The sequence below is a fragment of the Oncorhynchus nerka genome, linkage group LG2 (genome assembly GCF_034236695.1).
Source record: "Oncorhynchus nerka isolate Pitt River linkage group LG2, Oner_Uvic_2.0, whole genome shotgun sequence".
Classification (NCBI taxonomy): Eukaryota; Metazoa; Chordata; class Actinopteri; order Salmoniformes; family Salmonidae; genus Oncorhynchus; species Oncorhynchus nerka.
In genome coordinates this window covers 64,910,583-64,922,269 of record NC_088397.1, presented here as the reverse complement: position 1 = coordinate 64,922,269, position 11,687 = coordinate 64,910,583, and the positions used below count along the sequence as shown (strand labels likewise).

General features: G+C 46.0%; 1 protein-coding gene across 1 annotated transcript; it reads right to left on the bottom strand.

Annotated features, from left to right (window-relative positions):
* Positions 1-497: 497 nt before the first annotated feature.
* On the bottom strand, positions 498-5,648 carry LOC115139786 (uridylate-specific endoribonuclease-like). The gene is made up of 9 exons (XM_029677571.1): positions 5,540-5,648; positions 4,910-5,032; positions 4,215-4,343; positions 3,613-3,787; positions 2,182-2,387; positions 1,666-1,779; positions 1,442-1,548; positions 1,156-1,298; positions 498-955 (listed from the first exon to the last, which is right to left on the bottom strand). Exons 1-9 carry the CDS (start codon positions 5,595-5,597, stop codon positions 841-843), a joined length of 1,170 nt encoding a protein of 389 aa, XP_029533431.1. The 5' UTR covers positions 5,598-5,648; the 3' UTR covers positions 498-840.
* Positions 5,649-11,687: the final 6,039 nt, after the last annotated feature.

Sequence of the window (11,687 nt, the reverse complement as noted above, 5' to 3'; positions counted from 1 at the left end):
GATAGGAAAAGGTTTAGCTAGTGGGTACTGTTTGGAGTAGGTCAAGCAGAATAGGATCTCCTAAATCTGTTTTTGTTTCTATTTGTTTACATTTGTTTGTTGGTGAGGGGTGCAGGAGACCGCATTTGGTTTTTGTTTGGGTAAGACAGAAAGCGATTGTGTCATATACATACATGCTTTAGTGGTGGGGTGTCACCATTGTGCCGGCTCTAGGGGCGTGTAAATGCCCATTTTCAGCCCCGTTGGGCATAGTTTGAGCTTGCCCTCAGAAGTGCATAGGATTCTCATACCCTACACATGTTTTCATTGCTTGACTAACTGCTTGGTGTTGGACTATTCTTGATCATCTTGGACAAGTTCTGGCAAATATGGTTGTAAAACATTACAACCTGAACTTCTTTTTGAGCTCACCTGATTTATTAGAATCTTCATTCTTTGAGAAAAAATAATCCCAATTGTACAAATAATCATGAGCAAAAATGTCAAGAGTCCCAATATAGAATGGTATGTCACCTTTGCTTTATTACTACAAAATGTATGCACTCACTACTGTAAGCCTCTCTTGATAAGAGTGTCTGCTAAATTACTAAATTGTAAAATTACAACATCTATGTTTTGCACCTACATTTATAGTGAGACAATACATTCATACTATATTAACTTAAATTAGGATGAATTGTCCCATTGACAAAAAATGTGACTCTTTTACAAATACAAGATCTGATTGAAATGCTCCTGCGTATCAGGACTAAAATTGGACATGGTTTAGTTCGATGTGGGATGTGATGACAGACTGTTGGTAGCTTGTTGAATGCTGAGTGGCCACTGTGTGCTTCAGTTCTAGGGCGTGGCAGGGAAGGCAGAGCCAATGTACTTCTTCCCATTCCCATAGGAGGATTTATCCCAGGTGTAGGTCTGGATCACCAGTGGCTTCCCTCCCAGGCTCAGTTTACACCTGCACACAGAAAACCAGATGAAAACATAACATAAAATGGCAACAAGCACACACTCACATAATGAGTGTGACACGTGACACACGTTCCAAAATGGATGGAAGTGCAGAACAGCAATGACGATGTATTGTGCGTGCATCATCTGTGATAGATCATGAAATAGGAATGTACCAATGAACAGACACACGAATGGAGTACTCACTGTTTCCCTGGACGGGTGATGTAGCAGAGACTGTACACGGCCAAGTCGAACTCAGGACTGCAGCCAATGATGGAAGAACCAACCTGCTTGAAGTAGCCATCCCACATAAACTGCATCCCCAGAACATCAGGGTAGGAAGTCCACTGAGAGAGAGAGAGAGAGAGGGAGAGAGAGAGAGAGAGAGAGAGAGGTCTCAGTCAAATCTCAATTTTTGGAGACTTTGTGTTATGATTATGTTATGATTGCAGAGTTGTGTTGTGAATGTGATGGTTTGTTTGGTGCTCACAGGTCCATCGAAGCTGTGGCTGTAGTAGTCAATCAGACCCTGTTTCTCCAACCGGTAGAACTGGAGCCAGTTGTGGAAGCCAGATATCTTCCCACCTTTTATCTCACCTAGAATAACAAACATTCACTTTATAAACACACACACATATGCTTGCCCACTAACAAAACTAGATACGCACCACACTTTTACACACACACACACACACACACACACACATATCATACCTGCAAAAATGTGCTCAAAGCCGCTGGAGTCCATCTTGCCAGCGTAGCGGGAGTAGAGGCCAAACCACATCATCTTCAGGTCATGGAGGAACTCCTCCTCAGAGCTGTAGCGTCCTGGGGAAGAGAGAACAGCAAACTGACACATTACACATGGATATAGATCCAAACAGCATTCCTTACTCCAGGAGTATGGACTGTTTTGGGGATTTTCAAGTCCCTCAGTCGAGCACCTGATTCACTTTTTTTGTTCAAGCTGGGCTGAATCCAGTTGGGTACACCTTCTTTACATGGAGATAGATGTTTGGACATCATCAGAGATAGTGAGCAATATTGAGATACAAATATGAAGGGGTGGTATCATAGATATACTGTAACATGAACTGTAGGTGCAAGCTAGGAAGGTACTGTATATGATGGCATATTAATGATAGACGGCTCTTAGAGACTTGATGATGATATAAAGACTGGTTTATGTTTTCTCAGTAGGCCACAGAGTGGATGTCTACACTACCATACCCTTGGTGAAGAGGAAGGTGTAGAGCTCTCTGCCCAGCTCGGTGTTGGACATGGCCTCCTTGAGGAAGGTATCCTGCTCAGCCAGCTGCTGGGGGGTGAAGTCCTCTGTGGTGCCTGTGTTTCTCTCGTAGTTGTCCAGCAGGGCCACGAAGGCAGCATACGATGGCTTGGAGAACAGAGACGCCTCGTCCAGGAACTTGAACAACCTAATGGAAGAAAACACCCTCACACCATCACACCTCCTCCTCCATGCTTCATGGTGGGAACCACACATGCAGAGATAAACCGTTCACCTACTCTGCGTCTCACAAAGACACGGCGGTTGGAACAAAAAATGTCAAATTTGGACTCATCAGACCAAAGGACAGATTTCCACCGGTCTAGTGTCCATTGTTCATGTTTCTTGCCCAAGCAAGTCTCTTCTTATTATTGATGTCCTTTAGTAGTGGTTTCTTTGCAGCAATTCGACCATGAAAGCCTGATTCACGCAGTTTCCTCTGAACAGTTGATGTTTAAATGTGTATGTTACTTGAACTCTGTGAAGCATATTTTTGGGCTGCAATCTGAGGTGCAGTTAACTCTAATGAACGTATCCTCTGCAGCAGAGGTAACTCTGGTTCTTCCTTTCCTGTGGTGGTCATCATGAGAGCCAATTTCATCATAGCAATTGATGGTTTTTGCGACTGCACTTCAAGAAACTTTCAAAGACTGACCTTCATGTCTTAAATTAATGATAGACTGTCATTTCTCTTTGCTTATTTGAGCTGTTCTTGCCCTAATATGACTTGGTATTTGACCAAATATAGCTATCTTCTGTATACCACCCCTACCTTGTTACAACACAACTGATTGGCTCAAACGCATTAAGAAGGAAAGAAATTCCACAAATTAACTTTTAACAAGGCACACCTGTTATTTGAAATGCATTCCAGGTGACTTCCTCATGAAGCTGGTTGAGAGAATGCCAAGAGTGTGCAATGCAGTCATCAAGGCAAAGGGTGGCTACTTTGAAGAGTCTCAAATATAAAATATATTTGTGTAACACTCTTTTGGTTACTACATGATTCCATATGTGTTATTTCATAATTTTGATGTCTTCACTGTTATTCTACAATGTAATAAAATAGTAAAAATAAAGAAAAACCCTTGAATGAGTAGGTGTGTCCAAACTTTTGACTGGTACTGTATATCTATACTGTAGGTCAGAGAGAGAGGAAGAGATAGAGCAGGGGGCAGAGAGTATGGGGAGGTTGAACAGTGACAGGGAAAGAAATATGAAGATATAAGGAGGGAGAAAGAGAGAGAAAAATAATATAAGAGAGAGACAGAAGAAGGAATAATAGAACAAAGAGGTGGTTGGAAATGGAGAAGTAGAGAATGAAAGAGAAAAGAGAAACAAAATATAACCGTTTTTTCAGGCAAGTATCTCACGGGCGTGGGGACAGGTCGTTCTGGGAGCTGGTCTCGGAGTTGGGCACTCTGGCCTGGGAGTCAATGATCAGCTCTGATGCAGAGGGCTTGTTGGAGTCCAGAGCATACAGAGCCTCAGACATAGACTTGATCTCAGCATCAGTGATGTCACTGCCTCCATCTCCACCACCAGAGCCTAACAGACACGTGAAAGGAACAATTTATTTTAGGGACTGCCACCATTGAACCTATAGAACCTATAATAGCCTACCACCCATAGAACAAACAGTATCAGAGACATGGGGAACAGTTTACATTAACAATCATTGTACTGCTGTAACATAGAGAAGTAGTGACATGGCTTTAATAATATTTAGGTCATTTAGTGCTGTTGTGGCTCATAAACAATGTTATTTTGTACACTACTGTTCAAAGGTTTGGGGTCACTTAGAAATGTCCTTGTTTTTAAAAGAAAAGTAAAATATAAAAAAAAATGTTTGCTTTTCTTTTAAAAACAAGGACATTTCCAAGTGAACCCAATCTTTTGAACGGTAGTGTGCGTCAGGACAAATACCAAGGATATAATACTTTTGGTGTAACAGTTTGAGTGACAGTTAACTCACTTCCACAGAGGGAGGTGTAGTCGCTGCAGCAGTTGTTGTGGTCTCCACACTTGGTGTTGCAGTGGCACTTGTTCTGAGAGTTGTATTTCTCCCCACAGCGGCCCTGGCAGGACAATCCTGGAGCGGGTGCTAAGTGGAGAAGTCATTATTATTATGTTTTAGCTTCAATTGACATTTTAACATTAATGTGTAAGCTAGGACTTCGAACTGCAGAGTACTGTGTTTCACATAAAGAGCCTAAGGATTGTTGTGCTATGCTTGATGAGCAACACCTTACATTGCACACCAATGACCTCTACTGGCCAAGCACACCAATGCATTCTCAAGCTGTAAAAAAGACTAAGGGCACCCTGATTCAAACACTGGTGGTGAGCCATCAGAAAGGCCAATGACTGACTATTGTCTAATATTGAGCTACATGTAGTATGTTGATTTTTACTTAGTTCACAAAGGTTGTGTCGTGAAGACTCTTTCACATATGATACAGGAGTATCTGAATGGTGCACTGTGATTGACCTCGACCACTATGTGAATTTCACCAGGTGTTGTGGTTAATTTTCCGAGATGGAAAGAAGGGCAGCTCAAACAGATAACAGATGAATAACTAACTGTGCCTAGGTGTAGTCGACCGTGGGATATGTTTCAGGGACATGGTTTGCATGCCTCCAGATCAGAATGACACAGGCATCTCTCACCATTACAGAGGGCTTCGAAGTCACTGCAGCAGTTGTCATACTGGGAGCACTTGGAGTTGCAGTGGCACTTGTTCTGAGAGTTGTACTTCTCGTCACAGCGGCCCTGGCAGGATGTGGATCCAGCTGGAGAAAAGGAACAAAAGTGAAAAGTTCACACCCTGCTTCTGTTGACATGTAAAGACTACGCTGTGCTTCGTTTGGGCTATTTTGGTCAAGTTCATACACATTTTAACTAGGCTTTGAGCCAATTAACAAATCAATAATTTCCTAGTGGATGATAAACTATTCTTACTATCTGACTTACAAGGTGGAGCGCTTAGAATGCGGTTGGACACTAATTCTATGACACATAACTTTCAGCACAGCTTTGAAGGAGTTAACTCATAAAAAATAAACTGACAGAGAGGATTGCTACTATAACTGTCATTTACAGAGGCTTTCATAGTCAGACCAACAGTCTCCATGGCACTCACAGGCTGTGTTAGGGTCTGCCCTACTCTCAATGATAATATTATATTCTAACAGGTATATTACATTTAATTTCAAGTGATACTAATGAAGTTAAAAAATAATAATTATCTAGTAGATTATCCTTTGCCCCATAACACCCTGAGGAGGGCTCATACTTACTGCTGTACCCCTGAAAGAACAGGGTCACAAGCAAAATGACAAGCAGAATGATCTTCATTATGGCCCAGCAAAGATCCAATAACTAGGTGCACTGTCCCAAAGATGTATTTCCTTATATAGCAAGTTAGCCGAGCCAAACAGAAGTTCTAGCATCCATGAAAGCTCCTCCCTATAGTCAGTCTTCCAATCATGTTAAGTACAGTAATCTGGGGTTAGCATTGGCAGCTACTACATATTGAGGATAGCATTTGTACTAGTTAGACCCAGTTTGAACATACTGTTCACAAATGTGTTTCCAACGTGTCCTCATTTGTAACCCATTTGTTACGAAAGCTTTTTGTAAAACATATGACTATGACCTATTCAGTGGTTGATGTGGAAGGACGCTAGTGATGCATCCATACAAAAGGTTTGACATGGTGCAAATATGCTGAGGTGACATGGGAATGGGAGAACAGAGTTGTTTATAACGTTCCTAAAAAAATATAGAGTGGACTTGTATTAACTTGTAGGAGGGACGGAGTTAATGAATACTACAAGCACAGAGAAATTTCACACACTCACACCTGTTGAACACGTCTGGTTTTTAAAATAGCATCTTATCAGATTCTGTTGTGTTATAGAAACACCTGCCATATTTTTTGTCTGCGTTCATGCATATTGCATATTAATAAACTTCATAAATGGATTACTGTATCATGATATAAACGTCTGAACCATTTCAAATGTGGTACTATGTCCATTATGCATAATAATGCATAGACACTGACATATTGTGTGGATCTCTCACTTTCTACATATTTCTGCAAACAATGTTCTACTCCCTTTCCTGGACCTTTCCACTCCAAGTCTGAAATGGGCCAGTTATATTCGGTCGTCAGCCATCTGGTGTAGTTCACTTCCCATGGTTTCTGCAGTACAGCCTGTAGCACATCCAGAACACCTGCTGCCATTGTGCAATGTCGTAGTGGAAAACTGTTTCTGCATTCAGTTCCATAGGCACGTGCCTTACAACAGGGGTGAATGTAAGTGGGACACAGCCATATCTTGCCCTTGGAAATACTATGCAATGTAATGGTTGATGTTGTGATGTTGGGGCCTGTCACTGTGTAGAATGAGCCCCACTGTATGTAAACAACTTGCACCTCATAGCAGTATAGGCCAATGTGTCAAACAGTATCTCTCAAAATAAAAAAAACCTGTAGTACAAGTAAAAAAATATGTAATAAAGAAAATAATAGACCAGATTTGTACCATCAAACTGTATCCCAAAGAAGTGTTGCCCTGTGTGCTAAGTGTGATATGCATTCCAGTACATTAGATGGCGCTAAACAAAAACTATAGCGACATTTCCCAGCTCAACGAAAAATGTGTTTTCTAACAGTAAGTTTAGCCATGCTCAGTTATATTTCACTATATTGTATCACGCCAATATATTGGTATCACTCCACGGCGGAGGGATACATCCGAGGTGAGGATTTTCAGATTTACTCCCGTGTACACCTGTGTCATGGCTGGGGTCCGCCCATATATATAGACTTCATGGCCGCACGCTATCTTTCATTTTCTCGGCGGAAGTGCGTATGGTTTGAGGTACAAACTTTCAAGTTCGCTTGGTAAGTCACTGGTAAGTGTAATATCTTGTGTGGAAGTATACTCACTGGCTGTTTGCAGCCTGGAGCAGCTGGCCACATGGCCTCCTCTTGAGTGCTCCACTCGCTGCACGGTTGATCTATGTCTTCCGCCCGTAGTTTGTCATGCTTGTGTTTCGTTAGCGTTACACTATGACTCTGTGTGCATCCATTAGTAGGGTGGCTCTTGCTGCCACAAACTGTATTTACACAACTTGCCCACTAGCTTGTTCTATGTGGGTGTTGTGAATTGCTTTAACATGCTGCTCCCCGCGACGTAGGCATGGGTTCTCTGCTAATTACCCTGCAGGGTTTCTTTCTTGTTCTTTCCCCTGCAGAGTGTAAGAGTATCGTGGTTTGCTTACACTACGTTGAGACATTAATTCTGGAGTTCCTTAACGGAGTTACTCCATCATATGGTGCTGTTTTTACTGCTTGGATATTAAACCGGATAGGTAATATTGCAGTTGGCGTAAAACAAATCAATCAAATCCATTACTCGGTTGCTGTTTTTTTGTCTGCCTGCTTTTCCCACACGGGTCTTCCCCGTTTTTGCAGAGGTACTGGGTAATTTATCCCTCAACGGGTTCCTATTCCTCCAAGCAGGTCACGACATAAGCTCTGCCAGGGCGTTGGACCCCCTGCTCCGTGGCCTTGTTGGCTTAAGTGAGTCGGCCAGGCTCAGGCTGGGGACGAGCTCCCTCCCTCAGGAGTGGTGTGCCAGCGAGCTGTTAGTCCCTGTACTGGTCCCAGTACACCTTCCAGGCAGCGTGGCTGGAGCCACCGCAGGCAGAGCCCATCTGCTGCCAGTCCTGGATGGGGGCAGGAGTCGGCTCCGCTGGGTCCACCTTGAATGGAGGGTTCATGCCCTGCATCAGGAGGTTGATAGCTTCAATGGCGACAACAGCTGTTCCCTGTTCGCCAGTGATAGGCTGTTCCTGGGGGACGATGCTGGCACTGTTCACCACCGTGAGCTGGGCTACCAGGCTGACAGGCCATCAGAAGCTGGCAGAGGGGCTTCATCGTCCCCAGTGGCTCGAGAGGTTATGAGGAGCCTACTCACTCCGGGAGCCACTGCACTGGACATCAAACTGGTGGACAGTGAGGACTCTTCTGTCCCCATCTCTGCTGAGTTCCACGAGGCCTTGCAGGAGAGCTGAGGGGACGACAGCGGGGAGCGGCACAGCATGCTGTGGGGCAACAACCTGTCAACCGTCACCGCCATACGGATGTGCCTGGGGGACACAGGTGCTCGGGGCACCAGAGGAGAGGCAGGCCCCGGCAAGATCTCTGACACACCCTTCCCCCGCAGCTTCACCCGGTCTCAAAGGGCAAAGTGGGAGGAGGGTGTGGAGTCCCCCTGGGTGTTGTCCACAATGCTCAAGGGGTAACGACTCCAATTCCGGTGCCGGCCCCCGTCCTTCAGAGGCCTGAAGGAAACCCTGAGGCTGGAGATCTCCTCACTCCTGGACAACGGTGCCATCTGCAGGATCGAGACATCAGAACAGCTAGGTGGGTTCTACTACACTTATTTTGTGGTCCCAAAAAAGACGGAGGGTAACAACCGGGTATTTGAAGGTACTGAGGTTCCACATGCTGTCCCCAGCCTCGTGTTGCAAGCCATGTCCAGGGACCAGTGGTTTGTGATGCTGGACCTGAGGGATGCGTACTTCCATGTTCCTGTTCACCCAGCTCATTGGCAGTATCTCCAATTCGCTTTCGAAGAGACAGCTTAGGAATTCATGGTTCTTCCCTTCGGCCTCTCCTTGGCACCCCACACTTTCACAAAGTTCATGGACACTGTCCTGGCACCTCTGTCGTCCCAAGGATTGTTGATCCTCAATTACCTGGACGATTGGCTGATTTGTGCCCCGACCAGGGCCCAGGTCCTGTCAAACAGCTCCTGACCCACATCGGCGGGCTGGGCATTACTGTAAACGACAAGAAGAGTCATCTGACACCCACCCAGAGGGTGGCCTTCATTGGCATGGAACTGGACTCATGCCTGTCTGATAGAACCTTTGGGAGGAATGAAGGGTTGTGGCAGAGAAATATACTCCTCCCACCGGGGTCCATCCAGTAGCACTCAGAACCTACCGACAGAGCATGGAGCTCACCCACCCTCTTCATGGAAGTATTCGCTACCAAGAAAGCCACCTTCATAGAGAGGTGTTTCCGGGAGGCAGACTCCAACAAGTTCGAAAGGGTGCTTTTCCAAAGCTGCCAAGACCACATCCAGATCCCAGCTCTCCATTGAGCGGGGCCTAGCTGGACGCAGGCGACAAACCCCCTTCATAAACCTGGAGACCAAGGGATGGCGCCCCATTGGCCTGTCCAACCACCCCACATGGCAGGCAGATATAGCGACCAAATACCCTCTGTGTAGAGGCTGCAAAGGTCTCATCCATGCGAGACTGCAGGTATTGGAGGACATACTGCACCCCACATGACTCGGGCACAACCTCAATACCAGTGCACCAAGAGCAGAACAACCGCCAGCGCAACTGATATGCTGTGGTTGCAGCCGGTGCCTTTGCGCTCTGCATGGTGTTCATTACACTCTCCTGTAGTCCTAACATGGACTATTGGTGCCGTTCAGCGGCCAAGCCCATAGACTGAGGCGGTGCGGTCTCGGATGCCACAGAGTTCCCTGGCCTGAATCAGCAATCGCCACCAGAGCATCCAAGCCCAGAGGCCCTGGTGGCTCCGAATGGAGCACCACTGGGGGCAGTGTGCATTGTCCAGGGAGGCAAACAGGTCCCCCTGCTCCCTACTGAACTGCTGCCCCACCTGGGGATGTAGGCTCTAGTCCAAAGGTGGCGGGCCATCCCTCGACAGCATATCCGCTGCCACATGCAGGATGCCAGTGTTGCGCTTAGAGACGCTAGACATCCCTGAGCACAGAGAAGGAGCTCCCATGTCATAAGATGGAGTCGGTGGTACCTCAGGCCACCCTGTGGTGTTGTCCGTTCTCACCAGGACATGTCTTCCCTGGTGAAAGACCGCAGGGCCAGAAGTACAGCTCAGAGCTCTAGTGTAGTGATGTGCCTGCCGCTCCAAGGGGGTAGCCAACAGCTGCTGGCTGACCTGCCCTTGGTCACACCAACAGCATCTCCACCCCACCTGAGAGAAAGGAGCGACAGCGCCACCTCAACAATGCCCTGAGCGGTTACCCGCACCTGGCGGTGACGGTGGTGCTTCGGGTGCAGCCGGTGGGAGTTGAACAACTGTTGAAGAGGCCGGAGATGGGAATCAGCAATGAGGCCATCGTCAGCAAGCCCAGCAGGTGTGGGCAGGTCAAGTCAGATACCCCCCTGCCGAAAGTGGTCGAGGCAAGATAAGATCGTCTGAACCCTTCTGGTGGGCAGGCGTGCTCTTATGAGTGCAAGTTGTGCAAGTTCTCCCACTTAAAAAGATGAGAGAGGCCTGTAATTTTCATCATTGGTACACTTCAACTATGACAGACGAAATGAGAAAAAAATCCAGAAAATCATATTGTAGGATTTTTAATTGATTTATTTGCAAATTATGGTGGAAAATAAATATTTGGTCACCTACAAACAAGCAAGATTTCTGGCTCTCACAGACCTGTAACGTCTTCTTTAAGAGGCTCCTCTGTCCTCCACTCGTTACCTGTATTAATGGCACCTGTTTGAACATGTTATCAGTATAAAAGACACCTGTCCACAACCTCAAACAGTCACATTCCAAACTCCACTATGGCCAAGACCAAAGAGCTGTCAAAGGACACCAGAAACAAAATTGTAGACCTGCACCGGGCTGGGAAGACTGAATCTGCAATAGGTAAGCAGCTTAGTTTGAAGAAATCAACTGTGGGAGCAATTATTAGGAAATGGAAGACATACAAGACCACTGATAATCTCCCTCGATCTGGGGCTCCACGCAAGATCTCACCCTGTGGGGTCAAAATGATCACAAGAACGGTGAGCAAAAATCCCAGAACCACACGGCGGGACCTAGTGAATGACCTGCAGAGAGCTGGGACCAAAGTAAAAAAGCCTACCATCAGTAACACACTACGCAGCCAGGGACTCAAATCCTGCAGTGCCAGACGTGTCCCCCTGCTTAAGCCAGTACATGTCCAGGCCCGTCTGAAGTTTGCTAGAGAGCATTTGGATGATCCAGAAGAAGATTGGGAGAATGTCATATGGTCAGATGAAACCAAAATATAACTTTTTGGTAAAAACTCAACTCGTCGTCTTTGGAGGACAAAGAATGCTGAGTTGCATCCAAAGAACACAATACCTACTGTGACGCATGGGGGTGGAAACATCATGCTTTGGGGCTGTTTTTCTGCAAAGGGACCAGGACGACTGATCCTTGTAAAGGAAAGAATGAATGGGGCCATGTATCGTGAGATTTTGAGTGAAAACCTCCTTCCATCAGCAAGGGCATTGAAGATGAAACGTGGCTGGGTCTTTCAGCATGACAATGATCCCAAACACACCGCCCGGGCAACGAAGGAGTGGCTTCGTAAGAAGAATTTCAAGGTCCTG